This window comes from Dermacentor andersoni, chromosome 3 (genome assembly GCF_023375885.2).
Source record: "Dermacentor andersoni chromosome 3, qqDerAnde1_hic_scaffold, whole genome shotgun sequence".
Taxonomy (NCBI): Eukaryota; Metazoa; Arthropoda; class Arachnida; order Ixodida; family Ixodidae; genus Dermacentor; species Dermacentor andersoni.
The window spans coordinates 120,961,757-120,985,592 of NC_092816.1; the positions used below are offsets into that span (position 1 = coordinate 120,961,757).

The following is a 23,836-nucleotide window of genomic DNA, read 5'->3' on the forward strand; positions in this document are numbered from 1 at the left end:
CGCGAACGCGTTTGTGTCACGGCTCCGGCGTTCTTCGTCTTCCACAGCTGGCTCCGTTGCCGCTTGTCATTCCAGCATAGAATTTCACTTCTGTTGTCGTAATGCGGAGGCCGCGTTTAGGGCGGTATGAGCCATTCATTGTCTTACTTGACGGACAGATATAATTGTGAAGCAATCTAATTTTGAAGAATCGCAAGTGGCAGTGCCGGGCGGAAGCTGCTAACCGTGCCACCGAGCAAACTCGGCAAGCATCGAACGCAAATGATAACGATGGACTGCAGGCATACCATCACTGATGTCGTGCTCTCCGTCGCAGCGGAACCTTTGTGTAACCACATTGAGAAACGCAAAGCCATAATTAATGATTGAAAAAGAGTTTAATGAATCATCGGGATTTACCCAGTGATAAACACCGGGGCCGCACATTTCAGCTTCGCTGGTTAACCATCTGTACGCAGTGCCTGAGCTGATGTTTTTTTTTTTTTTTGGGGGGGGGGGGGGTGGTACATGTATGTAAGTATTTGTATCACAGTGGGGTTTGGTGGCACATTTGAGGTTCACTTTAGTGGTACCAATGCTTGATGGGGAATCATCGATGGATAGAATCCTCAAAATGCTATTGCATAATGTTTCACTCGCATATAGCATACGAGGATCGAGGCCACCCACCGTGGTGTCGTAGTGGCTTTGCAGTTGAAGGCGCGTGGGATCAAATACTGGCCGCGGCGGCCGCATTTCATTGAGGGTGAAATGGGCCGTGCATTGGGTGCACGTTAAGAAAAGTCCCAGGTGGTCAAAATTAAACTGAATTCCGCCCACTACGGCATGCCTCATAATCACATCCTGGTTTTGGCACGCAAAACCCCAGAATTTAATTTCTAAGCGGGAGGAGTCCGTGGATTTTGTACCCTCCCTTCTTTTTTTTTTTTCTTACCACAATTTATTACCAACTCACGGAGCTTTATGTCATTCGATATAGGCTTTATTAATCTTGCCTTACAAGTACGCTTCGGCCGTCATCCGTCGTAGGCGTACACCGTTGCGCCGATGTCAGTCGAGGCGTCGTCATCGCACTTGGCACACTCGTAGACGTAGTCGTAGCGGCCCCGTCCGCTCCTGCCTCCACCTCCACCTCCTGCGGGCGTCGGGTGCTCGCCGCTTTCAGCCTGTGCCACAGACAGTGTGCGCATGGCAGGTACTCCTGCCGACGGCGAGGCCTGCAACACTAGCAGCAGCAGCAGCAGGAGCACCACCGGCATAACCGCGAAGCAGGACGGCATCCTCATCGTGCCGCACTCCCGAAGTTTCGTTATCCTGCAGGAGATAACAGGCCTCACGTTCAGGATGTGAAATTCGGCCTGTAATGGAGAAGCTCTCGGAGCTGTTTAAAATGCATTTTTTTTTTGTCCGGATTCCCAAGCCGCAAGGAGCAGTTTGTTTTAAGTATTCCTGTACTCTTGAACACTCCTAGTACTACATGCCACAGCAATTTGTAAACACTTCGTACTATAACACCCAGTCACGTGGGGCACTTTCGATGACGATCTGGCCGGATCTGGATCGAAATTGTGTTGGGTACCATTATACCGATCACGCTTGACCGCTATCGAAAGTGCACCATGTGACTGGGTGTGCGAGAAAGAAAAGACGGTCGGCATCAATAGGAACCGACAGACGGTTCTGCGGTTACTATAAATAGCTTTCTGTTGTCGCCTCGGGAGAGAACCAAGGGGACCATTACGGTCACACTAATAAATATGTGGCATCTTGACAATTCCGCGTTATTGTGCTAAAAATGGAGGCCGCATGTCTTCACGCGGAACAGGTTGTTGATGGTCATATCGAGAGTTGCGATCATGAAACATCTAGCGATTTTTCGCTCTAGATATACTAACTTAGCCTATCCGCTCGCCTGATATCTGCTCCTGCTTGATAAATAGTGAATTTTCCAGTTTCAGTAGGACAAACAGCTAGAGCAAGGTTTGTAACCTCGAGTAGTTCACAAAAGCCCAAACAATGCCCATTTCTGCTTTCAACGCGCAATGCAGTTATGCCAAGCCGAATGTGCCGGCTGGTTTTCGTCAGACCACCGAAGCTTGCATGGCGAGCCCAGTGCATGCTTATAATACATTTGCTGAGCGCAATGCATACCTGTAAGCATGCATTGCACTCAGCAAGTGCTTCCCTTTTCACGGATAATAGGCTTGTAACAGAAGAACGTCTTGAGCCCATTTTGGGGGGTCAAGTAGCATCGCAAAAATAGGTCTCGTGGCAAGTTTCGCCAGTAGATGATTGGACCCTGAAAGGGCCCTCACCAGGTCTGGCCATTTTGAACTAAGTGCAGTGCATACAATGTGAGTTAACGATCATGTCTGCTGAGAATTACATCCCTACGCACTGCAGATAGAGCTTGAATTTCAAACTAAACGTTGTTTGCTCTTCACCTCGTGGGCGTGCGCTCCCAGCTGGAGAGTCGACGTATTTGTACAAGTGCACCTACGCACATGGCAGCACTGCGACGTCACTCACAGTGACAGGTGACTATATTGAATCGTTGATGGGAACACGTGCTTTCTTTGTTGGCGACGTTGTGTGGCGATTAAGTAAACATGAAGAGTGACGACACGTGAGAGCAGACGACACTAAAACTGCATGAAATTAACTTCTGTACCTATCGCTTTTCAAGCTCTCTTGGCAGATATCTCTGTGCACACCATGGTGGTCAGAATTAGTAAACAATTTTCAATAATTTCAACTTTTTTGCCCGCCTCATAACTGGGTGGGAGCAACAGCCTTGTCAACGGAATCAAACTATTTCTTACAAGGATTGCTTCGGTCGTTGGTGCAAACTTGCACAACCATTATCAGTGCCTCTCCACACATTAATGTTTCGGTTTCGGTACGCTTTCTAATGAAAACAATGCTGTTGTAGCCAATTCAATAACTTTATGACATACACTGCCGTTTGCGCTGCAATATCTGACTTGGGAGAATGAAGGGGGGGGGGGGGGGGGGGGATCGTTTTTGCCTAACCATTGGCACTAGCATTTCCTCCAGCATGTTTCCGCAGTCTTGAGGTACATACGGAAAGAGCCTGTTGCTCGCAGTCTTATCCTAGGTGCGAGTTCAAAGCGACGGGTTCCATCACCAGGCATACATAAAGAGAGGCAAGAAAAAAAAATGTGTGTTTTTGGATTTCCGAATGCGAGGAAGGGGCACAAAAGTGTATAGCTGGAGCAAATTAAAATTAAATACGGTAGATTAAATTCTTGGGTTTTACGTGTCAGAACCGCTATATGATTATGAGTCACGCTGTTTAGGGTGACCAGCATTAATTTTGACCTTTAACGTGTACCTAAATCTGAATACGCGAACATTTTCGTATTTCGCCCCCCACGTGATTGCGGCCACCGCGGCCGCAAGACCGAAAGCGCGACCTCGAGCCTATAATGAGCCTTGTAAAGCTGGAGCAATGTGTAATAAACTTGAGAAGTCCCAGACTCGCCAGCATTACAGTGGGCGAAGGAATCTTTGTGTGTAAAAGAACCAGAAAACGAAATTGCGAGTAGCGACGAAATCTTGATATTTTACTGCACTCTGTAACGCCATAAATTTAGACAATGTGTGCACGGGGACAGTTATTTGCTAATCGAGGAGAAGTGCGTTAAACAAAGTGACTGGAGACAAACAGACATTTTGGGAGGGTGGGGAACTTTCTCTGCACATATAGGCACAGCGGAAATGCGTAAGAAAAGTCGCCTGAAAATTATTTCTCCGCAATGGCGCTGCGGGCTCATTGCCGATAATTTTTTTTTTCTAACCCCTGTCTCCCAACCCCAGTGTAGGGTAGCAAGCTGGAGATTAATATCTGGTTAACCTCTGTGCCTTTCCTCTTCCTCTCTCTCTCTCTCTCTCTCTCTCTCTCTCTCTCTCTCTCTCTGTTTTGCTTTGTTTGTTTTCTCATCTGCTAATGATTGCTCTTTTCATGCCAACTAAATATAAATGATTGTATCGAAGTGTACCCTGCCAATGTAAGCCGGTTTAACTTTCCTAGATACAGTGTCACTCTAAAGAACTCGAAAACGTAGATGCTGAGGCATTTCATATATATTATATAGGTATGTGTGAGTGTATATATGTGGCGTCCTTCACGACACATGTACATGGTGCCTGCAGGTCGTCGTATGTGTAAATGAATGGCGCTGTGAGCATCAGAGCTATAGCGCTTATACCCCTTAAGCTCTTTACATTCACAAAGAAGCCATTCACGAAGGTGTCCGCATGTGTCGTACGTGCATTATATATGTGACAGTGCCGATATATAGTTTACACGCATCTACTTACCTAACGATCGGAGGTATTCAAGTGTGAACCACAGGGGAAGTCAGTGTTGTGAATGACACACCACACGGGTGCACACTAAAAAAAAGGCAGGCGCTTCTCGTGATCGCCGTTAGACTCCATCTGCAGGTCGTTTACGGCTTGGAAACGCACCTGCCCAGTCGTAACAAGAGCGTGCATCAGTGAGTGTTCCGGACAAAGGAGCTTCTCATTCTGTTCACTCTTTGTGTTGCTTAAAGGGGCATTTTTATATGCGTAAGTATTTCTCTATCTGCCCAACGAGAAATTTGACCATCACGTTAGACAATGAATGGCTCGTAACCCTTTCAGCAATGGCGCATACCTGCATAAGCAAGCAAAAAATGCAATACCCACGTAAGGCAGAAGCTACAAGCGCTCAGCAAACGGAAGCGAACATTGCATGCATTCATTGAAACCACCCATACAACACGCAGAGCAGCATACATTTCAATAAAAGAACAAGCTCAAAACGCATCCGAACCATCAATGCCCCTCTGCAAACGTATGGTGGGTTTGCAATAGCTTCGCTAAATTAACCCTAATTCTCCTTAACACCAAAGGTCATGGGTTCGACTCCCACCAAAGGTTGAGGGCTTGCTTGTCTTAATTATCTATATCTTAACTGGTTAATGAACACCGTAGCACTAATTGCCATGGGTTCGAGTGCCGTCATGAACACTAACTTAATTAACCCTGTCTTATCATGTTCACTATCGAACTTGATAAGCAAACGACCACTGAGGGTTGATAAGGGTTGATAAGTGTTTATGCTGGCCGGATCAAGTTTCATAAGATTGATAATGACGCCGGGCTGTGTGGAGACGAGCAATTAAGTGGCACAATGCCGACGCATACTTAGAGGCATATCAGAGGAGTTGCTTCGTGAATTTTTTTTTTTTTTTTTTAACTGCCAGAATCGTCATCCGAACTTTGCGTCGAAATACTGTGCTTCGAATGCCATTGGAAAACTGTCGACAATGGTTAGACGCTCTCATTACCCACTGGTAAATAGGCGCATTAGGGTCATATATGAGATTTTGGATAACTCAAGCGGAGCCCGAGTTATATATAATCTGAATCAGGACTATGCTACACCAATCGGCCCTATTTTCTACCGCTAAAGCTTTAATTAAAACAAAAAACTTCGTTGCTATTCTATACTGAAACCAGGCTAACCGAGGGCTGCCACTGAACACGCAACGTTAGTATGCCTCGGGAACGATGTCGGTTTTCACATGTGGGACAGATCTTCGTACTATTCTCGTATGAGCTCGATATTGCACTGAGCTCCCCTCTGGGACCACGTGAGCTATCAAACACGTATAACATTTTTTTTTTTTTCTTCTTTCTTTTCACGAGCCCAATGGGCCGGCGGCATGTTCAAGAATGGACTGCGGCAGATACCTGCTATTTACAGGGTGCCCCAGCTAACTTTAACCAGAGTTTTAAAATATGCCGATGCTCTCTAAGACGACACGACCAAATGCACATTGCCAACTTGTATGGAGTAAGTCACACTACTTTTTGTATTGTGCTTAATTGCACAATTAGTCATGATTAATTAACCAACCTCGGTTTGAAGAAAGCACGCGCAAATGCTTATGAAACAAACACACACCATGCAGTCTATTACTTATATGCACACAGTCTATTACTTATATGCACTATTACAAAAAATATAGCGTCAATAATGCAGAAAACAAAGCACAACACCGAACATAAATATGCAGGAACAGTATGCAAACTTATTATTTACGAAAATGTGTAATGTACAAAACTTTATAAAAAACATAAAGTAGGTATGATACACTTCATAACTAAAAGTTTCTATGTAGCTAAGACGTAACTACTGCAGCAAATGTAGTTTTGTAAGGGCGTGTATAGAAACCACGACGAAAGGAATCTCGGGGCTTGAGCCCCCTCCGGAGTTTATTTGGGGAGGGGGGCTAAGCCCCCCCACCGGCGATGCTGAAGCCTACTCCCCCCCCACCTAACCTGTTATTGCCAGAGTTGTCACCCACATCATTTGAGGTTTCTTTTGACTTGCCTCGACCTTTTCACTTAAAATTTTATTGTGGCTAATAGCTTACTGCATCATTGTTGGCGCGGACGTGCACGCGTATATTAATTCATTCTTTATTTCTGCAAATCCTGACAATAGGAGAACAAGTGCATTGGAAGTACCAGCGGTGGTTGCCTCATCCGTATTTTCTCACTTCAACATTTTTTTTTAATTTCCACTGTAAACATGCATGCACGTATACATATCTATATATACACAGGACAACGTTTATTATATTTTTAAAGAGAAGGAGGTAGCCAATTAACAGTTACTTCTAAAGGTATGGATAGCTAATGCCTAGAGAATGAATATGTTGCTGTATGTTCACCTCGCTTCAAAATGCCTTGTGTGCTTTTTTGACCCTGAAAAAAAAAAGACATTTGGGACCCCTTCGGCAGTCTTTTATCAACGGCACGTGAAATGGCCGTGCATTATATGTGTCTCAGTATCACTTCTCTTTCCAGTAAACAAAGCTGACTCATTAAAAAAACACTTCTAATAATTTACAACATTTATTAGAGCTGGATACACCGTCACTTGCATGCAGAAGTCATAAATATATACAGGGTGTCACAATTAACTATCATGCACCAAGATTTAAAAAAGGGCAATGCGTTACTCGAAGAAACTCTAGTGCATATTATTTCCAGTACAGCGTAGTAGCTGCCAGTAATTTTTTTCGTTACTGAGGTTTAATTAGGTCATTGTATTTAGTTATCTAACTCGAGACATACTATCATAATGATCAGTGTCAATGAGCATTTGTAGGCACAGCCAAGGCATATCTAACTGCAGTATTTTCAGCGATGTACTAATTGCATACTAATTTTTTCAGACTGATAAATATACCCTGCGAAATATGGGGAATACCACGTGACTGCGCTCCCAGCCACATCATAATGCAGCACCTTCGAACAGGCTACTTCTAAGTCAGCCAGTACAAAGTGAAGGAAATAGTGAAAAAATTCACCACCCAAGCACACCGCACAGACGGTTAACCAGCGAAGCTGAAACATGCGGCCCCGGTGTTTATCACTGTGTTGATCTTGATGGTTCATTAAACGACGGCTTGGTAGGCTGCTGGATCCTCAGTACGTAGTCGCTGCTTGCGCTTGGCTGCATGAGCCTGTGCTTGTACCCGGGCTGCAGCGTCGGGACGGTGTAGGCAAGCTCGTTCCCGGTTCTGCTCGCGGCGTTGCTGATCGAAAGCTGCCTGCTCCTCAGGAGTACGCATGACGCGTGGCCTACCAATTTCGGAGCCGGAGAGAAACTGCTGCGCGCCCTCTTGGCTGCGACGGCGAGCAACGACGTCATTTCTGGCGCAGCCAATCGCGCGCTTGCCTTTTTCTTTTTTTGCATTCGCATGGGGTTGCGGCGGAGTTTTCGGCGTACAGGCGACAGACGGACGAATCGGCTAGCCACCGTTTTTTTCATGGCTGCCACCATATTGCTACACAGTGGCGCCATCTATGGGCAGTCGGCATGCTGGCTTGAGCGAGCGCTCCGTTTTGCATGGCAGGTATACGCTCGGCGCTGGTTTTTGGCGTTTGTTTTCACGCTCGTGCGGTCTATTTAGCATGACGTGGGGTCTTCTACGTGGGAAAAGAGTTTTGTGACACGTACTGGAGTGGTTTAAGTCGGCATGGCCGGACTTTCTGCTGGCGTTGAGGCAGACGGAGCACGCAGCGGGATGTGTGCGCGCGTGTTTGAGCCTATACAATCATCCTCGGAGATCAATTGTGTACTTCTGTAAACTCATTTCATTAATGTTACCTTGTATCATTATTCTTCAGTTCTAAACTGCAGTTTAGGAACAATGAAACATACACGACGATCGTAACAGCGTGAGTATCCGTTCTCCTATGGTAGAAGTTGAGCTGTTATACTTTGACAAGCGTTCAAACTGTTAGCTGTAGATTACATTGGGTGACTGCTTGGTTCGGTGGATGAGGTTACCACCCATGACTACAATTGCTTTGGTTAGTGATAACAGCATATATAACCTTAGGGTGAATTAAGCTTGTCCAGCAAAGCGACCGTTTGCGAACTGCGCCAGCGTCCTAAGTTGTGGTAAGTGCTGGATTACAAATATCTGTTCGATATAGCGCATGGCCCGAGCATACGGCATCAACGTTTATAGATTTATAAACGTGGAGCGTGACTATGCGAGGTCGTATTTGGGCATTAGCGCGTTTTCCTTTTCTTTCAAGAAAGAGGATGATAACCGAATTTTTCTTTCGGTTGTGCTCATATTTCGTTCTCTACGACGCGCACGTATTACGGAAATTTTGTCCTGAAAAATACCTATCGCATTCCTTTTATGCGATCCCTCTCATATATTACGGTTTTACAGCGCAAAAAAGGCAATACCGAAGCACATAGCACATATATATATATATTATGCTGGTTCACCAAGTGATCGCTGTGTTGAGCAGCGCCATCGGCCTCATGCAGGAAGGCTGGCGTCATATAGCGATTTCAAGCATACTAGACTTGAAATGCGTCAGAACGATGCTAGTGTATCACAAATATTTGATAGCATCTGCCGCTTATATATGTTTTATGCTTTTAGTCCCTACGACAAGCGATCAGATAGTGAGCAGATGTGCCATTTCATGCTGGTAATACAGAGACACCGGTTCTCTTCGTTGAATTAAAACCGATATACGCAAAATAGTTCACAACACATACACACACTGCGGCTGATAATGGGCGTCATATGTTTGCGCCCCCAAGATATATTTCTGCGTACTGTAGTTACCGATGCATCGAAAGGCTTTCCTGACGACCTTGTATGAATGGACATTGCGTAAATTTCGCAAAGTACGATCTAAAACATCTCGAAATCGTTCCACAGCACGCAACAGCACTACTTTCAAGCAGCGCCGCGCCGAATCGCACGAGCCAGGTAGGAGGAAAGGCTCGATCGCCGCGCGCCCTTTCCTCCTCGCCCGATGAAGAGGTCTATACAGCTTCGCTGTAAAACATTGCCTTGTCCATAGCTATTGCCTTGTCTGCCGCGCCTCGGCCGAAGAACACGTCGTGTTTGGTGTTGGAAACAAGCTGGTGGTAGCTGTTGTCTTAGCGTAGATAAAGTGCACGGATGGTTCTTTCTTTCTTTTTCTTTTTTTGCCAAAAAACCTATCATCACAAAAGCGAATTGACAACGTCAGAGGAAATGTTTAAGGTGCATTTTTGTTTCGTCCCAGTCGCCATGTCTTTCTCTAATGAGCAGAAGGTAAAAATGATCCTTGCCTTGGGAGCTGCAAATGACAAGCGGAAGGCCGCAAATATATATCAGTCATGGTAGTGTGGCGGTTGACCAAACGCGTCGACTATCATCAGAAATGATGAGAACCCGAGACAAACCGGCAGCTTCAAGAAACAGCGGCGTAGGACTCCGCCCGAGTCCTGGCGTACGCACGGATGGTCTAGCATTTATGGTCTCAACCCTCATGCTAGCGTGCGGGTCGTGGACGCCCAGGTACCAGTTTCCAAGTTATCAGTTTGGAGGATTCTAAACGACTCGGCCTTTCATCCGTACCACCTTAACCAGCACTAATACTTGGAAGATAGGGACCTAGATAGGGTTAGGAGAAAGCGGACTTATTCCAACACGTCCTCTAGGCAGCAGCTAGCGTTAAACGGCGCTTACGAATTCATATAGATAATAAGGGCACACTGAAATATGTTTCTTTTTTTTCTTTTTTTTTTTCTTTTTTTTTTTTTTTGTGCAGGCGTCCCGGTTGCCAATTCGGCTCATCTATCGAAGTGCTTGTTTACCTCCATGAACGCATCGGTTTTGCCTTTTTTCAACACATGGGTCGCTTCCCGGTCTGTTTATTTCGCTTTTATTTGATGCCATGAACCTGTTTTTGCAGCACGTACACTCTCATGAAAACTAAAACCGTCCCTTCAATTTGGCTTTGGTCCGAGGCAAATTTCTGGCGCGAAATATAGCTGCGCGCGCACTCTGTCCGTGCGGTGCGAGCAAAGCCGGGATTTTGAAACATCATGTTATGCCTGTTACATTGCCTTTCGCGTTTCGAGCGTTGTCTGTGCAGGTGCTACTTGAAGACCGTCCCCATCACTCGTCGGCCCGCATAGCTGTGAAGGCACTTTTGTCTTTCTCGAGGGCGACTGGCCTGTGTGAACGCCTTTTGGCTCGCTCAGGCCCTCCGCGTGCGTGCGCGAACTCCGCGCGGCTTTCCTCTTCCCTCCCCTCCCTCTCTCATCTTTCTATTCCCTCTTTCCCGTCCCCCAGATCAGGGTAGCGAACCAGACGCATTCTTGGTTAACATCCCTGCCGTCTCTATTTATTTCCTCCTCTTCCTCGTGCGTGGTAAGAGCGGCGCTTCGGCCGCGTTATCAAGGGGCTTTTGTTATCAGTGTGATCAGTCGGCCTTGAGAGGCGGATATTAAGTGTGACGTAGAGAAGACGGAATAGCTGCAAAGCCGCGAAACCTGCTGTTGGTGCACATTCCGTACCATATTATCGAGGGGATGCGCTGTCTCTTCGTACGTGTTTGCGACAGGCAGTGTAGTTGCTTTCAATTATCTTATTTGAGGGCACAGCTTTATGATGTGGGTGGGAGCACAGTCACGTGGTATTTTTCATATTTCGTGAGGTTTGTTTAGCAGTCGAAAAAAAAATTGCACGCAAATAGTACGTCGCTGAAAACACGGCAGTTAGATGTCATTCGGGGCGGGGGGTGCCTACAAATGCCTCATTGACACTTTGTTAATTAGGACAGTACTTCTCGAAATAGATATATAATTAATTGCAATTGTCGCATTAAATTTCAGGAACGAAAGAATTACTGGCGGCTACTCCACTGTATTGGAAAAAAAAAATATGCGCTAGGTTTTCTTCGAGTAATGCAACTGCTCTTTCTTTTTAAGTCTTGGTGCATGATAGTTAATGTAATAAATGTAATTATGGGGTTTTACGTGCCAAAACCACTTTCTGATTATGAGGCACGCCGTGGTGGAGGACTCCGGAAATTTCGACCACCTGGGGGTCTTTAACGTGCACCTAAATCTAAGTACACGGGTGTTTTCGCATTTCGCCCCCATCGAAATGCGGCCGCCGTGGCCGGGATTCGATCCCGCGACCTCGTGCTCAGCAGCCTAACACCATAGCCACTGAGCAACCACGGCGGGTGGTGCATGATAGTTGGAGCACCCTCTATAATTCACTCAGTAACCGAAATAAAGCCCAACCGGATTCACTGGAAATCAGAATCGACAACAGTCATGCGCAAGAGCGCTTATACTCGGACTCGCAGAAGAAAAAAAAAAAGAGAGAGAGATAGAGAGGCTGCAGTTTCGCCGGAAAGGCGAAGCAGTATTAGTGACAGCGAAGTATACAATTACACGAAGGAAGATTAAACCGCCGAGAGACGCCAGATTCTTGGGGTGGTGGGCGCGCGGACTCATGCTGTGAAATATAACTGTCTACTGCTATGAGGTCTTGTAAATTCCCATATAAGGCCGTCACTTACGTGAAGAGTTCTTCGATCGAGGTCACACGATGTTTCTTCAAGTGCAAGAAATAACATACATACATACATACATACATACATACATACATACATACATACATACATACATGGGGTTCGGAAAGCTGGTCGCCCCCTCCTCCCCCCCCTGGAAAGCTTTCCGCCAATGAAAAGGATTGAAAGAACTAAGAAGAAGCATTGCGCAACACCATTGAAATCAAACGAGTCGGCCCAACACGTGATCTTAGCGTCAAAGCGCGCCATAGGTTTTAGTTGCACGATGTCGAGTTGGAAGCTATTTGGCCTTCTTTTATTCGTCATATGCCTTGCGGCGAATTCCTCCGAATACAGGTTTTAATGTTCTCGCCCTGCAGTGCTGAAGGTAGAGCTATACTGCAGGACAGCCCAACAAGTTCGCCGCATTTATTAAACGATCACCGGGAACCAAACATATTTCTCGGTCAATACGCCGAGTCTCGGAGGCCACGCGTTCGGACGACACACCGCGAGAGAGAAAAGAGCAAAGGGGATAACTTCACGGAGAGTTCGCTTGCCAAGGCTGGCTGCGTGACGTAATATACTCTCGCCTAGTTTATTTCCTGCCTCCGTAATAAAGTCGAGCTCTTCCCCCACTTCGTGTTGATGATGATTTAATGACATCCCCTTTGAATTAAACGGGGCGGTGAAAAACAGTCACCTAGCCTGCTTGATTTAATCAGGTGTGCTATACATGATTTTTATATAGCATTTTTTTTTTGTGTACAGGTCCTTAATTTTTTTTTCCTCTTCAAAATCTACCTTGTACCACTGGTCATGGCTGTAAGATACCCGGTCGTATAAATCTCTTCCCTGCTTTCTTTCCACCAATACTCTAAACGTATCTTGCTTATCTCGGCTGCTGACCACTTTAAACCCAAGCTCTTCTGGAAGGCGTACGCTACCTGCGCTATGGTACCTACGGCTCTCTGGCTGAAGAGAGGGCGAAGACCGAGTTGAGCACATTCCCGCCTCACGACCGAAGAAGACACTCGGGAATTGAAGTATCAGGAATTGCCGGAGTGTGTCAATTAGAGTGTACTATAGTGTCAACTTTAAGTGCAGTGGCCATTTTTGTCGAGGCGGCGCTGCCAATAACTTTCTTGCTAAGACTTTCTTGAGGTGGAGTGTTGAGGGGAGGAGCGTTCTAGAATGCGCGGGTAAGTCACCCTATCGAGACTGCGCTCGCATTTCTTAAGAGGAAAAATGAAAAAGGTACTTAATGGAAAATGAATGACAAAGTTTTTGATTTGAATTTCGCGCCCGTAACGCGTTGCCGATAACCAGTGTGAAGGGTTCCGCCGGCTCTTCAAAGACGGCGCTGGGCCAGTATAGCCTGACAGGCGCACCTGGTGCAGTTCCGTGGGGGACGTACGGACGTAATTCTGTGTGGGGACTTGGAAGACGGCGATACATTGTCGTGGCAGCGAAAATATAAAGAAAAGCTCAGTGTTGAGGAGGAGGAAGAACAAAGCCTAAAAGGGCGGTGGAGTTAGCAAGCGTCGTCCCGGCAACCTCCGGCCTCGATTGGACTGCTTTTCACTGACGCCATGGGATTGGGAGCTGCACATTCAAACTAAAATTTTCGTTTATATTTTCATTTCTTTCAGTTGGCTCTCTGCGCTTTACTGCCTTTGCGAGGCTGGATATACATTTGATTATTTCGCAATAAATATCTTGTGTGTGTGTGTGTGAGAGAGAGAGAGAAAAGCCTTGCAGAAGTTGGGCCGCATGGAAAGTAGGTAAGCCACCCGCCTAAACAGCCTCTTGTCCTGGAAAGATTAAATGCCCGCCGATCACTGAAGTGCGTGCTCGAGGAACAGTGCCCTAAGGGTGCGCGGCTGCTGGAATCGAGAAATCTTGAAGGAGGCACTCGTATACGGACGCTGTATAATATATATCCCTACATGCAGAGTGTGGTTCGTCGTTTTGGGCCACGACGAAAGCGTCAGAGCCGTGACTATACAGATCTTGCTAATCTCGAAGGATTGATCGGGATTCAACGGGCGCCCTGTCCCGTTCTCTTCTCTTGTGTGTGTCTGTTTATTTGGCGCATATATAATGATCGGGTAAGATCTGTACAACTTCTGGCCGGAGCAACGCTTCATGTTTCAGCGAGAGGACACGGAACGACAACTTGCTGGCGTCGACTACAGTGTTCTATAGAACACTGTACGTCGACTGTGCGCACGGCGACGATGTGTTATTCAGTAGCTCGATGCAATTGAGGAAAAAGTGCGTCGTTATGCCACGAGACGGTGGATTGCCGCTACCACTTTTTTTTTTTTTTTATACGTGCTTCATCTTGAAGAGAACGGGGTAGTGTAAATGTTCACTGCACCATAGAAAAACTTGTCACTGTTGACAGATTTCGTATCTTTATTTTTTAGCATTTCAACACGCCGTTCTGATCGAGCGCCATGCAGCTAGTGCATTATGGCCGTCAGTGATCACCTCCATCCTTCGCTCACGTAGTTGTGCCTCGAGTTGGTTGGTTTTGCAGTCACTTGAAAATTACAAGCCATGCAACCTCTTTCCGATGTGTTAAATTTCAGCATTGTGTAAATCTCGTATTAAGGTTCTTTTTTTTTAGATTGTGCACTTTTTGGGCGCCCGTTTCTGCAGCGAGCGTCGGCGTCCCTCGTAACCGATCAGGTGTTATAGTACTCAATGAAAATAGTGAACAGACAGTGGAGATGCAGGGCCAGGAAATACCTCGGGTAACAGAATATAAATACCTTGGTATATGGATAAACGAAGGCAATAGATATATGGAAACACAGGAAAACATCTTTCCGATGTGTTAAATTTCAGCATTGTGTAAATCTCGTATTAAGTTTTTTTTCTTCTTTTTTTAGAGGGTGCAGTTCCTCGGCGCCCGTTTCTGCAGCGAGCTTCGGCGTCCCTCGTAACCGAGCGAACGAGCACAGAGAAGAATAAAAGCGCACGCGGGGCGCAGCGGGCGATAACGAAGAAAGCGCGAGGAGAAAAGCGGAGGAGGAAGGTATGGCGAAAGCGTGAAAAGAAAAGCGTAGGGCCGCCGCAAGACGGGCTCTGCGGCGACGATATGGCTACGAGATGGCGCCAGAGTATGTAGCGCGCGTCGTCTGTTCACCGATGACGCCACCGATACCTTATATGGAAACAAAGCGCTGCATGAGCGGAGGCCTGTCTGCGGCCGCTGCTGCGAATGGCGCCCACGCGTCACCCACGCACTGCCTCTCGAGATCTCCCGATTAGCGAGGCAGTCGCGTCACACCTCGCTCCGTTCGCAACGTGCCGCACGAGACAAATTTTCCGCGACAGCAAAGGTATCGCAAAATGAAAACACGTACGTATATACAGCTGCGCTCAAATTTCGCATTAGGGAGTAACGTAATCGTCGGTGAATTTTTTCGTAATCGTCGGGAAGCTTTGCCGCAATGCGCAAAATAAAAGAGAGAGAGGTAAAATTAAGCTTCCAACTCTGCACCGTGCAAGAACAGCAGCAGTGTCTTTGCAGTCTTGTTGTCCATCACCCAATGGTCGTGGTTTTCAGGTAGGTATGTCTTCAGTCCCGCCTTTCTTAAATTCTTCTCTGATCCCCCGCCTTCCGGACACATCCAAAGCAGCCGTCAAGCGTGTGACGTTGTGACAGGTGCGGGTCACTTCGGGCACGTTCCTTGGTCGCTTTCTTTTTTTTTGTCGGTCCCCAAGCGCAGGGAACCGATGGCGTAAGGGTCACTCCATGCCCGAAACCTCCGAAGAGATACTTCCTGCCTGCGGCTAAGATCACGGGGAAGGCAGCAGACACACAAGGGAATCAAGGTGCGTGTGTACCATCAGAGGCCACAGGCCTTCAGTGCTCGGTGGAGAGCGCGGGGATCCGACGGAAGGGATACAGGTGTCTCAGATGACGCAGGTGATCGAGCTATAGTTAGTCGGCCATGTCGTTGAAACGATTTCGACTACGTCCCTGTACCCATTGCGCGTCAATATTAAGGTGAGGAAGTTCTTGAGAACGTGGCGATGTGTGCAATTCTTCGTCACCGTGCTCGTGAAAGTGGCGTCTACGCCAGAAAAGGGGCGTATAGCTACATAGACGACAGTGATGGCGGAAAGCAACGTGGAAAGCATCGATGAAGTCACTGCCAAACAACGACGTCGCAACGACGCCGCCACATAATTAACTTTTTGCGTATCACATCACACGATTCACAGCCGCCAAGTGCTCTTCACTCACAATATCAGCACTCTGCAAAGGGACGGAGGAAAAAATAAAGTCACAGTCACTTTAGCACATGCTAAAGAGGATGAAGGCGATAGCCCGCGCTCTCACGAGGCATTAATTACATTATTTGACATTTTCATTCTAATGCGTTGCTTCTTCCTATTACTCGTTTTCTCCCAGGTCGTGGGTTCGAGTGCCTTAACTAAATTCGCCTTAATACAAAAGCTAGTGGCTTTGACCCTCGACCTTCACGATGTCTATAGGAATACAACTTGGAGATATGGCCGCTTCGCCCATACTCCTAGTGGGTTCGACACCCACCAAAGGTCGAGGGTTCGACTCCCACCAAAGATCGTTGGTGCTAGTGTCTTAATAAACGTATTAAGAATTGTGCCTTTAATTCTCTTTGCCTTAACGCCGAAGGTTGTGGGTTCGACCACCAGTGGTGGCACCATCAATTTAGGTGCCATTGAATTTGGATCCGACCAAAGGTCGAGTGTTCTACTCCCGTCGCCTCGGCTTCAGGCTTCTTATAGAGAAACTGATGGCTTAATCGCCCTAACTAACACCAAAGGTCGTGGGTTAAACTCCTACCAAACATCGAGGGTTCGACTCCTCACGAATTTTGGTGCCAATACGCCGGACATCGGATTTGCCGTCCCATGAGTCGTCCAAAGATTTAAAAAAAAAAGAAAAAAAAAAGCTTTCGCTCGAATGTAGTTGGGGGCTCTGCGTCGGCCATTTCGCCCTTGACATCCTTTACATACAGAGTGTCGCAACTATAGTTCACGAAGATTTTAAAAACGTGCAAGTGCCACGTAGCTGGACAGAACCAATGTACTGTTGCTTGCCGTCGCTTGGAGATACCGAGATCATATTTTTTGAATTCCCTCTAATTAGATGTCTCAATGAATTAACTTCTCAAATATTATGTTTAGATGAAAAGTGTCAATGAGAAAATTGTAGAGCAGCATGAAAAATTCCCGATACGGCTTTATGTTGCTCAATACGTGCTACATAAACGTCTGTTTTCAAGCGTGAAAGAAGCCCGCAAATACACGCAAAGTACCTCGAGCGGCCAGTGGCGCGTCAATTTAGCGCTGTCATTGACTTCCTCTTACTCATTCGCCAGCTGAGACAGGATTAAGCCTATGTACATTCTGGAGTTCTGTGAAACTGAAAAAACGCCGAAAAGCACTCACCGGTAAAGCGAAAAGACTTAGAAAGAAGCCGTATTTACTAGAAATAGAAAAGCATTTCGAATTTTCTAATCTTATTCTGTCATCGAAAATTTCATCCGAATGGATGCGGGCGCGGCCATTGCAGCCGCCGCGCGTTTCAACGCAGGAAAAAAAAAAAATCAATAAATAAGACAGCGCGGGCTGCAGTGCTCTTTCACCTTCGTTCCCACGTGTGCGTCGGGGTTTACGAAACGGCAGCTCTAAAAGATCGTTGCTCCTACGCTCCATGTGCAAGAGGATCGAGTTGCATGCGTGCTTGAACTGCCCTTGCGGCTTGAACGAACGCTTGCGCTCATGCGGACCGCAAGGGCGGCGTTGCCAATAAAAGAGCCCTCACAGCCACAACTTAATTCGACCACGCGTATATGTGCTTCCCGCAGGACACGCACACGCACGCGTATGTACGTATGCGTATGTATGTATGTGTATGTATACGTATGTATGTATGGAGTGCACACACAGGCAAGCATGCTGCGGCACCCTCCTTCAGCACAGGCCTGCTTCTCTTCCGTGCCGCCTGACCCGCACACGTGACTTTAAATCCGTCGAAAGTGAGTTTTGCGACGCTCATTTGGCACAGCTATAGAGCGCTTGCCTGCAGTGCTACGGATTCATCCTCACCGAAACCGAGCGGAAAAGAGAAGTTCATTAGCACGCGTTATCGTCTCTTCTCCCTTTATCCCCGTAGAACGCGCCAATGTTTGTGGAAGTTTATAAGCCTTCTGGTCGGGCACTATGCCAAAAGCGCGAAAACAGAACTCGGACCAAAGAAAGAGACGGGCAGCACCGTGTTCACGTCTTTCAAGCGTCGGAGTTCTTAGAAACTAAACGCGCACCTTGTCCAACGTACATCGCACAGTGCGAGAGTCCGCAAATATTTCCGGCTGCTTCGGCGCAAGGAGTTGAAGAAATGCTGTCGGAAGCGCATCGCGAACGCCAAGCGCTACGCACAAGGGCCTCTTAATAAGTTTGGTTTTCTATCTATCTATCTATCTATCTATCTATCTATCTATCTATCTATCTATCTATCTATCTATCTATCTATCTATCTATCTATCTCTGTCTGTCTGTCTATCTATCTATCTATCTATCTATCTATCTATCTATCTATCTATCTATCTATCTATCTATCTATCTATCTATCTATCTATCTATCTATCTATCTATCTATCTATCTGCCATTTTCTGGAACGGTTAAAAAAAAACTTTAAACAATAACACAGTCTTCTAAAAATAAACACCGCAGAATCGGAAGCAGCTTGAGTCTCCGCGACGCATATTTCATTTGAAAAGTGTTGCAGCTCTGTCGCAGTAGTTATTTAATTATATCGCAGACAATGATCCTCGCGTGTTAGTAAAGAGCGTCGCCACGTAGACCGTGCACCTAGCTGGTTGAGGCATGCAGAAATATAATTCAGGCATCGGTCGTGCCTTTTTTTTTTTTTTTTTTTTTTTGCGCAAGACGATAAACGAGCATATCCAATTGTTCACGATACGTTAGGAACGCGAACATTGAAGAAAATCAAATACGCTGGCCTTCACGACACCTAGCTTTAATCTGAAGTTCATTGTATATGATCGTTAGCTCGAACCTCCTAGTTAGCAAAAAATCACCTCGCAACTTCTCTCGTTAACAAATAGCAACATCTGTAACCAGCTGCACCTTTGCACCGGGAGCATAGATAGTCGTCCACATTTCACTGCCTCGTCAAGATACCCGCGCAGCTTGCTTTACGGAAGGAACTGCTTGTATAGTGATCACACGTAGCGATATGATAGGCTATGCGTTCTTGCGGACGAAGCATCGCCATAATAAATGTTTTATTCTTCTCTCCATGGATGCGACACAAGCGAAATGCACACACAAACACGGGTACGAACCTTATGCGCAGCTTTCTTTCCAAGAACGCACTTTGGTTTTACTACGGTGTTTACGTATCACCACGACGCCTCATGCGGGCGACCGCGTTTTGAATTTGGCGCGCAAACCGGGGCAACGAACTCTGCAGCTCGCTCGTTGCGCGCAGTCGCAGAAAACGCTCGCCTGCTGGACCGCCATTTTCTTTTTTTTTTTTCTCTTTTAACCTGCCTCTCTTTCGAGCTTGTGCATAGCTGCTTACGTAAGCACGTGGCGCACGTGATGTACCGCTGGCGGCCACAGCTCGCGCGGGAAACGCGTCCGGTCAAGTGCGGCGCCATTTCGCACCACGGCAGCGGGCGCAGAATTTATCTCCATGGTTTTGCGATCGATATTTTGGTGCGTAGCCTTGGCTGGAAGCAAACGCAAAAAAAAAAAAAAAAAAAAGAGAAGAAGGGACGCGTTCGCTTTCCCGCGACGATCCAAGCACGTCCACACTGCCGACACACGAGCGGCTTAAAAGGTCCAGCAGTGAAGCGACCGTACCGGGCGCAAATATATATACGCATCACTTCCACGTGTAAACGTTGTCCGGCCGATGAACGCGACGAGCGGCTCGGTACTCTTCTTCAGATGGATCGTGGAAAGATTACGAGATGCATTCAGCTAGGTTCCATAAAGTATGGAGTCTCAATTATAAGCATCATCCATAAGCACCAAGCGGAGATGCTGAATGAGCTTCGGGTGATTATGTATTCCTGGCCTGGAACCGCTCGGCAGTCGCCCCCCCCCCCCCCCCCCCCGCCCTAAAAGATCATTTTTTTTTCTTCTCGTTTTTAAACCCTTAGACTATGATGTACACCGATTTTCATGTATATGGAGCGGCACCACCCACGCACTTCGTCGTTGTGACCTAGGATCCGACCAGCGCCTGCCGATTCCACCACAAGCTTGCAGCTTTCGTTCGATTTTCATCCCTGTAGGCATCAAACGCAAGGCGCTCCAACCCCACCCGTTCTTCTGGGCGCCCGCTTGCCCGCTGGCGTCTGTCAGCGGTGACGGTTCGGTAAGCTGCTCAATCCGAGATTGCCCACGTCGATGCCAGCGGCTCGAGACTTTCAGCTATTTCGTTCGCGCAAATCCCTCGCACCCTCGCTCTCTCTTTTTCAAGGGCCGACCGCCTGCCTGCATCCCATGCGGCGAGCAGGCGGCCAGCGGGGGTCTTTCCTCCTCCCAGAGAGACCTCTCCACATTTTTTTCTCGTCTCCGTTCCTTTCATTCCACAACGTTCCCGCCCTCTCAATTCCGTGCCGTACAGGCCGTGCCATCTTTCGCCGGCTAGGTTAAACACGCGCATTCGTCGTCTTTCATCAAAAAAATGCAATTTGTCTCGCTTTTTCGCGAGCGCTCTTAATTGTCGGGGTTTCACTCGCGCCAATACAAAACTTATACGGGCCCACGGCACGGAGAAGCGAGTCCGTAGGGCGAACACACTTTTGCTTTTGCTTTCACGCGATAAAGCAGCGCTCGCGGTTCTTTCGGGTCTGGCAACAACAAAGACGCTTTTTTTTTCTCTCTTCCGTCGCCACCGCCGCCGCCCGCAAAAATAACTGGCAACCCTGACGCCGATCAAATGGATCGTTGACATCGCATATTGCGTTTTTTTCTTTGTTCCGTCGATGGACGTGTGTAAATAGTTTTGTCTTTGCACGAGTCCAGCGCGAAACTTCATTCAAAGCGAAGGAAGTGATGGAGAGCCCGAGGAGCGTCCAAGTGCTGCGCATGATGAAGTAGGAGCCCTAAAAAAAGAAGCCAGCGGCAGTGAGCCATCTTGTTTTTTAACGGACCACCTTCGTTTTTTTTTTCTTTTTCGAAAAAATACAAAAAAGTAATTATTGGCCTTTAACGCGTGTGCGAGCCGCCTAAGCTCGCGCTAGGCGAGTTTTGCGGCCATCCCGATCAGGTGGCAAAGAGTGGTGGAAAAAAATTGGGTATGTTTTTTTCTTTTTGTATGTGTTTGCTTTCGGCCACCAGAAGGCCATTTTTTCCAGGCTCCATTCGGCTTTCCTTTCTTGACAGCTGACAGCATTAGGGCAAATTTTTAGGGGTAACGGGTCTGCCCGAAGTTATTTCTGGGCATCCCCGGGCCATCTCGGACGCCGGTGGTGCAGGGAGAGCGGCGGATCGTCGGGCGGCCCAGCGAAATGAGCAGGTTCTTTTTATTGTTTCCGCTTGAAATTTGTTTGTTTGATCGCGTCGCATTCGGGGCGCCCTTTTTTCAAACGGCGCTCCATGGACGATTTCTGGTGAGGCTCTGGCCGCGCCGGGGTTGATGGAAGGCCCAGTAGCGCCCGGGCGGCCCTCTTCGTGGACTTTGCCAGCCGCCGAGTCGCTCAGCGGCCGCTCGCCCTTTGTCTCGGCCGGGCCGGGGCCGTCGCTCGAGTAGCCGTTCGCGGCAAGATGTAAACAATGGACCCAACCTTCGGTTTCTCATCGGGGCTGCCCACCCAGATCCCGCTCTTCACGTCAGCCCACCGGCTGTTCAACTTCTACAATTTGGAGAAGGAGTCTATGCTGTACGGCGAGACCGGCCCCAGGGAGAACAGCGCCAATGCATCGTCCGCCCCGGGACCCCCTCCGAACGCGCTCTGCGTGGCCAACGCCGGCGGCGCCGGCGCCCACCACAGCGGCACACATGCGGTCTCGGCCGCGGCCGCCGCAGCCGCCGCCGCCGCGGCTGCGGCGAACAGCGTGCACAGCGTGAGCACGCAGAGCAGCCCGGTGCCGCACCAGCAGCAGCAGCAGCAGCAACCGGGCCCGCCGCCACCTCAGCAGCAGCAGCAGCAGCAGCAGACGGGGGGTCCGCCACCGCCGCCGGGCCCCCAGCCCCACTCCGCAGCCGCTCAGCCACAGCCCAAGGCGCCCGCCAAGCGGGGCGAGTTTCCGTGCGAAATATGTGGAAGAGTCTTCACGCAGAAAGGGAATCTGAAGAGTCATATGTACTGTCATTCTGGTGAGAAACCGTACAACTGCGACGTGTGCGGCAAGGGATTCACTCAGAGGTCGAGCTTGGACTACCACCACACGCTGCACCTGGGCGAAAAGCCATTTGGGTGCGAGGTGTGCGGCAAGCGGTTCACGCAGAAGGGCAACCTCAAGACACACATGAACTCGCACACGGGGGCCCGGCCGTTCCGCTGCGAGATCTGCGGGCGCGGATTCACCCAGAAGGGCAATATGAAGACTCATTTGGCGACCCACTACGGGGAAAAGCCGTATGCGTGCGAGGTGTGCGGCAAGCGGTTCACCCTCAAGGGCAACCTCAAGACCCACGTGATGGCCCACGAGGGCGTCAAGCCCTTTGCCTGCGAGGTGTGCCACAAGAGCTTCTCGCAGAAGCTCAGCCTCGAGTACCACATGAACAGCCACATGGGCCGCAAGCCGTACGCCTGCGAGGTCTGCGGCAAGGGGTTCACCCAGAAGGGCAATATGAAGACTCACATGCGTTCCCACTCGGGCGAGAAGCTTCACACCTGCCAAATCTGTGGCAAGGGGTTTACCCAGAAGGGCAATATGAAGACCCACATGAAGATTCATCTGCGTCCGCCGTCCCTCGACAAGCCCTACTTCTGCGGCATGTGCGGCAAGTCGTTCGTAATGAAGTCAAGCCTCGAATGTCACATGGCCACCCACGTGCCCAAGAACGGCGCCACGGGACCAGCGGGGAACCATCCCAGCCACCTGACGCTGGGGCCGAGCCACCTGGCTCTGGGCACGTCCCAGGCGGCACAAGCCGCCCAGGCGCAGGCCCAGCAGCAGCAGGCGCAGGCACAGGCCCAAGCGCAGGCTCAGGCGCAGCAGCAGCAGCAGCAGCAGCAGCAGCAGCAGCCCGGTCAGCAGCAGCAGCAGCCTGGCCAGGCCTCGTCGCCCGGTTCCCCGCCGCCCACCATGGTGCCACCGCGCAGCCTGACCAACATCCAGGCCAGCATCCAGAGCATGGGGGGCCTGAAGGGCATGTTGCCTAGCGGGGCGGCGGCTCCACCCCCGCCACAGGGGGCCGGACCCAGCAGCGGCTCCTCGGCCATGTGCGCCCTTGGTGGCGCACCCCCGGCCGGGGGAGACAAGCCCACCGTCGTCGTGCCTGGAGGAGCCGTCCTCTCTGCCCTCTGAGGGTGAGTGGTGCAGTGTCTAGTGGTTGCAGCCAGCTGTTGATTGGTATTTCCTACGATTTCTTGTTGGCGAGCAAAAAAGAAGTCTTGCCAACACATTTGTAAAGTTGCTTCTTTTTCTGTCATTGATTATTAGACAAACATTGTCCCCATTACTTACTCGCAACAGTGGCTATTGCAATGTGCTGCTGAGCTCTAGTTGGTTTGAATCCTGGCGCCGCGGTCACATTTTAATGGGAGCCGAATGCAAAAACCCTCGAGTACTTAGGCTTGGGTGCATGTTAAGTCAGGTAATCTAAATTAATCGAATGAATGAATGAAATAATTTGTTGTTTTATGGCGAGCACTTGCTCCTACTGTTGCATATCATAGCTCGTCTGATGCTTTGGGACATTAA

The 23,836-nt window shown here is 48.5% G+C and overlaps 1 protein-coding gene and 1 long non-coding RNA gene across 3 annotated transcripts in view; one reads left to right on the forward strand and one right to left on the reverse strand.

Annotated features, from left to right (window-relative positions):
• Window positions 1-960: 960 nt before the first annotated feature.
• On the reverse strand, window positions 961-7,234 carry LOC129386567 (uncharacterized). Its single transcript, XR_008613921.2, has 2 exons — window positions 4,345-7,234; window positions 961-1,314 (listed from the first exon to the last, which is right to left on the reverse strand). It is a non-coding gene; the product is annotated as an uncharacterized lncRNA (long non-coding RNA).
• A 13,637-nt stretch (window positions 7,235-20,871) lies between these two features.
• The window catches only part of LOC126538863 (uncharacterized), a 44,382-nt gene continuing 41,417 nt past the window's right edge, over window positions 20,872-23,836 (forward strand). For both annotated transcript variants that reach the window (XM_050185592.3, XM_055074630.2), the window contains exon 1: window positions 20,872-23,442. In XM_050185592.3, coding sequence (XP_050041549.1) covers window positions 21,740-23,440 — 1,701 coding nt within the window. In that variant the 5' untranslated portion in view covers window positions 20,872-21,739 and the 3' untranslated portion in view covers window positions 23,441-23,442. The remainder of the gene's footprint in view (window positions 23,443-23,836) is intronic.